Genomic DNA, 5,748 nt, shown 5'->3' on the forward strand with positions numbered 1-5,748 from the left:
TATTACAACTAAAAGCAGCCTAAAGCTCAGTTTGAAAAGAGTACAAATACAAATATAAATGTAGAGTACAAAATCTGGTATTTTATAAATATATACACTACGTAATTGTATTTGTACTCTTTTCAAATTGAGCCAAAGTAGTTAGTAGTAGTAGTATGTAATTTATTTTTTTTGGTGTTTCTCCTCTTTGTTCTATTGGCGGCCATGCAATTGGCAAGTGCTTCAGTGCTTCCTATGGCCTTGAAAGTCACTACAGAACTAGATGTGTTCGAGATCATATCTAGAGCTGGCCCTGATGCGTACCTTTCGGCTTCAGAGAATGCCTTGCATCTTCACACTGAAAACCCAGATGCAGCAACTATGCTCGACCGTGTCTTGTCTCTACTGACGAGCTACTCTGTTCTTAAATGCTCTCTCGTCAAACGGGACAATGACCAAGTTGAAAGGCGTTATGGCTTGGCTCCTGTCTGCAAATTTTTCACCAACAGCCGGGACGGAGTGTCTCTTCGACCCCTGCTTCTACTGCATCAGGACAAGTTGCTCATGGATAGCTGGTATGATCTTCTTGCCGAGCTATGATCTCTGATTTGGGCACAATAATTCCACCACCAACATCACCCCTTATGTGGCATTCATTCTGTATTTCCAGGAGAAAAAAAAAACACTAGATTCTATCTGAACTTTATCGCTGCTTGCAGGTACCAGCTGAGAGATGCTATATTGGAAGGTGGAATTCCTTTCCATAAGGAACATGGAATGACCTTATTTCAGTACTGCGAAAAAGATTCAAGGTATAACGAATTCTTTAATAAGGGAATGTCAGGTCACACCACAATAGTCTTGAAGAAGATTCTTGACACATACAAGGGATTTGAAGGTCTTAAAGAGGTGGTTGACGTGGGAGGTGGGAATGGAACCACACTAAAAATGATTACATCTAGGTATCCTCAAATCAAAGGTATCAATTTTGATTTGCTTCATGTGATAGAAGCAGCACCATCCTACCCAGGTAAGAATTTTATTTGGCTTGGCTTGATAATTATTAGAAGAGAAACCCAGCTTCTCTACTTCCTTTAATTTCTAACAGCTAACAGAAACTCAGAAAGTATTTGTAACCATGGGACAGGTGTGAAACATGTTGGAGGAGATATGTTTGAATATGTCCCCAAAGGAGAAGCCATTTTTATGAAGGTTAGTTCTTCTTTTAGGTCTTGAGAGGGGTAGACTGGATATGTCCCACGATATCTAGAAGAGAATTACATTCACCATGAATCTCTTTGTAGTATCAAGTCATTTAAAGCAAATAAAGTTTACAAATCAAGAAAGTCATAATGTCTATTAGTCCTTAAATCAAGGAAGTGATAAAACATAGACAGAGAGTATTTAGGAAATTAAAATCCACAATATTATAGGGTACATTTTCGATATATTCTTTTGTGATTTAATGTCTCCAAATATATATATATCTATATATATATATTTTAATTTTCGTGATTTTTGTAGTGGATACTTCATGACTGGAATGATGAAGATTGCTTAAAGATTTTGAGAAACTGTTGGAAAGCCCTACCAAAGTCAGGAAAAGTGATCATTGTTGAATCAATTCTTCCAATGGCTCCAGAAGCTAGTTACCGCTCTAATATTGCCTTCACACATGATTTAGTCATGCTAACTCATTGCCCTGGAGGAAAAGAGAGGACACAAAAGGAGTTTGAGGCCTTGGCAATAGACTCGGGCTTTGCTGGTTGTGAAATTGTTTGCAATGCTTACCATACTTGGGTTATGGAGTTCCACAAATAATTAGTTCCTTTTTTTTTCTTTTTTACTTTTGAACTTGTTTGTGACTTTTTTAAATTATGCATCCGAATAAGAATGAAATGCAGTTTGATCTTTATGGTGTGCATATTTTATTTTCCAAAAACACATGCTTCAATCTGGTATAATCTTTCCTAAATTCCAAAAACACTGGACATATATTCTCTTGTTCCTAAAGCATGTCTATGATCACAATGTTCATATTTCCTGCTACCTCCCGAGTCCCCATGATTAGGGGTGTCAATGGACCAGTTTTGGATCGGACCCATTCAAACCAAATTCAATTTGTGTGGAATGGACAGACCAATAAGATATATGAATTAGACCAGTCCAAAGTATTTATTGGATTGGGTTGGACATGGTCCATCCATAATGAATTTATATTAGATTGGGTTGGATTGAGCCAATATCTGATCCATTGATAAAAGATAAGAATATAAGTGAAAATGGACCAAATTTAGATAATTAAAACAAATTTGAACAGGTTATTAAACGGCCCAAACATTAATTGGACCAATCCAAAATGATCCAAAATATTCATTAGATTGGATTGGACCTGATTTATTTATAATGGACTCACATTGGACTGAATCAGATTGGACCAAATCCAGTCCAATTGACACTCTTACCCACGATGAAACACCAACACACCAGTGATGGAAATCAATTGAAAACATCACCTGAAAATGTGCTTCTCTCATGATAACCACGTGGATAAGCTTATCTTCCTATCTCCGGATGAAATAAAAAGCTTATCTTTTTGGGAAGACCTATCACCTATCCTTGGTCTTTTCTTTGAAAATAGACCAAACAAACAATATTTGAGAGAAACGGACAAATTAATTATCATTAAGCTTGTGCAAGTGGACCATTTGGAGTCACTGGCATCACAATAGTTTTTTATTATAAATAGTGTTTGGAGTCACTGGACCAATATTATAAATAGTGTTTGAAGTTTCCAATATTATTTTACCTAAAAATAATACAAAAATAATAATAAATTAAACCAATAAAACTAATAATTTTTTTCAAAAAAAAGAAAACAAACTTATCTAGAGAATAGGAAATTGACCATTCTCACAAAAGCGTAATTTATATTGTGATTGGATAAACTAGACATAACCCAATAAATAATACTTGAATTGAACATAGATGGGTACTACTTAATTAGAAATGTCATAGAATTCCATCATCAATTTTTCTTATAAATAAAACCCATGTAGTGTATGAGTCCCGACTAGTTAATACATAAGGTTAAGAGAAACAAAAGCACTACCCCATTCAAAGAATGAGAAGTTGTTGGTAGTCTTCTCTAAGAAGCTTTGCATTGTCTTTTGGAATTGGATGCATCGAGGTATAGGTAAAAAAGTTCCGTTGATCAATACCTTTATTAGTGGAGCAGTTTGCAACACAGTTTCCTTCTTAGGCCCCATTCACTTTTTGGTAAGTTACTTACCCAGGTAAATGCAATTACCTAGGTAAGTTATTCTTGGAAAACACTTACTCGGGTATGTGCTTTTACCTATTTTCTATTATTTCCCAGGAAAATAAGGGAATGACCATTTTAGCCATAGAAATTAATTATTAAAAGGGAGATTTTTTGTCCCATTCAAGTGTTGGTAACTTTCCCCTTGTGTGGGAAAGATATTTACCCATCTAAGAGATGGGTATCACTTTTCTGTGTAAGTAATACCTAAGAAAATATACTTTCCCGGGTCCCCACATAAAGCTGACAAAAGAACATGGGATTATTGATCAAGGGGATTCGCATTGACCAACTTTCCCACTCTCAAAATCCAAAAAAAGAACGTCCCCCCCTTAGAGTGTGACAAAAATTAAAAGACCTAGCCGGTCCCATTCTTTTAATTTGGAAAAAAGAAAAAGATGATCTTTCAAGAATCTAAGGTACAGCAAACTTCTCATTTCTCAAGGAGGATATCAACGAATGCCTTAATTATTACCACTCCACTTCAATAGCCATAATGCCTTTTGACTGAAATAAAACTGCAAATCATCTCTAAGAGAATTGCAAATTAAAACATCTCCATTGGTGGAGGTTTAAATTCTTAAAAAGAGTGTGAATTTATATTCAATAGATATTTTATTTCATATGAATTAGGCAAATCTAAATACTCTGATTTGAGCGTAGATTTAGAAAAAAATGGACATTGTACAGAGGCGCCAACAAATTTTTACAGAATATCTATAATTTCAAGGCAAGATGGAATAATACTTTTTGCAAAAATTAAGTAATCATTTGCAAATTGCAAGATGGTGATGAAGGTGCATCTGTAGAATCTTTACAACCAAAATGGATTTGCAGGAGAGAAACTTCAAGAACAAACTTCTTAGAAAGATTCAACACAAAGAACAATCATATTTGTTCTATAACTTTTACTCAGAAGGGAAGTTGTTTTATGAAGATTTTTTTCCAAATTCTCATCCATACTTTAGCCTTCTTGTGTAAATGTCAAAATAGCTTTCTCTTTTTCCTAATTGAGTTATAATTGTCATGTTGTCGAAGCCCTCAGGACTATTATGAATTAACGGTTGGCCACATATATACCCATTTGCTGTTGATGCTGCTCTAGGAACTTTGGGAGCTTCTAGCATGGTTTTAGACTTTGAATACTGTGGAAAAGGACAACTATCCAATGTCATTCAACGGTTCGGTTTCTACTCTTCAAAAAAAAATAGGCTTAAATCCCTTATTTTCTTTTTCAATTATTAATTTGGTTTGATTGCATTCGTGTCAAAAATGTCATTTTACACTTTCATCTAAAAGAATCATTAATAACTAATACAATTACAAACTAAAACTATAATGGATATGATGGTTCTAACATCTCTGCCTTGTAGCTCCTCAAACCTCGGACCTCCGCCTCACATAGTATTTGGTCTTGTGGTTTTCTCTCTAACTTGCAAGCCAGCCTCACCCTCCTGACCTTGTGTTCTTTGGGCCTTGATGATGGTGTCCCAATGACATCGCATCTTTTAGTATTCTACTATGACCAAAATGGAACAAGTGAAAGAGATGATCATCTTTTTAAAATACCTATTTTACCACATCTTCTCGGCACACTCCCACCTTAGACACCACATCTTCTGATATTTGGACCTTCGAATTCGTATCGGAGATCCAGTACACCATCTCGCTCTGCAGCCAGAGCCGTGAGCAGTACTATCATTTGACACGATCGCAGAGAGATGCAGAGAGATAAGTCGTCACCTCTGCGTCGAATTCCGATGGGTTTCCTGATCTCTTCTTCAACATTGTCGTTCTACTACTCTGGCTTTTCTGGCCCTCGGATTTTGAATTCCATGTGTTTTATCGCCAGCTCCTTCCGTTCCCCAGAATCACCTTATAAACATTCCCCAGACCCTTCCTTCCCAATCAATTTCTCCTCTTTTGTCGAATTCAATATATCTTTTTTGTTCAAACTCAACACACAAAATGATTTTACATTCTAAGAGTCTTTTGACAATGCATGCTCTTGTGCGACACATTGAAAAGGCTAAGCCTAAGAGAAGATAGACTCACCGGAATTGATCCCGTTAACTGATTATTCAATAGGTTTAACGATTTCAGGGAGGGTAATGCCCTAGTGTCGATGGAATTTGATCGGTGAGTGAGTTGCACTGCTATGAAGTAGTTAGTAGTACTAGTAAGTAATTTGCTTTTTTGGTGTTTCTGTTGTGTTCTTACTTGTGGAGTGAAATTCTGTTAACCAAAGAAAAAAAAGAAGATATTTTCGTTGCTAAGAAAGAAAAAAAAAAAAAAGAAACAAAAGTCTAGGTAGAAGCCTACCTAATGGGTGGAAGTTGTTGCCATCAAACTACAAATCACATCACGCGTTCACATCACATGTGATTAGTATCATGGACAAGCCTCTATATATCTCATAAATAGTGAGATTGTGAGCCGTGAGAGAG

At 35.9% G+C, this 5,748-nt stretch overlaps 1 protein-coding gene across 1 annotated transcript; it reads left to right on the forward strand.

Moving 5' to 3' along the window:
* Positions 1 to 202: 202 nt before the first annotated feature.
* On the forward strand, positions 203 to 1,903 carry LOC148791456 (caffeic acid 3-O-methyltransferase 1-like). The gene is made up of 4 exons (XM_088887240.1): positions 203 to 554; positions 699 to 1,009; positions 1,127 to 1,191; positions 1,504 to 1,903. Exons 1-4 carry the CDS (start codon positions 205 to 207, stop codon positions 1,798 to 1,800), a joined length of 1,023 nt encoding a protein of 340 aa, XP_088743366.1. The 5' UTR covers positions 203 to 204; the 3' UTR covers positions 1,801 to 1,903.
* Positions 1,904 to 5,748: the final 3,845 nt, after the last annotated feature.

This window comes from Nelumbo nucifera, chromosome 5 (assembly GCF_055504915.1).
Source record: "Nelumbo nucifera cultivar China Antique chromosome 5, China Antique-T2T, whole genome shotgun sequence".
Lineage (NCBI taxonomy): Eukaryota > Viridiplantae > Streptophyta > Magnoliopsida > Proteales > Nelumbonaceae > Nelumbo > Nelumbo nucifera.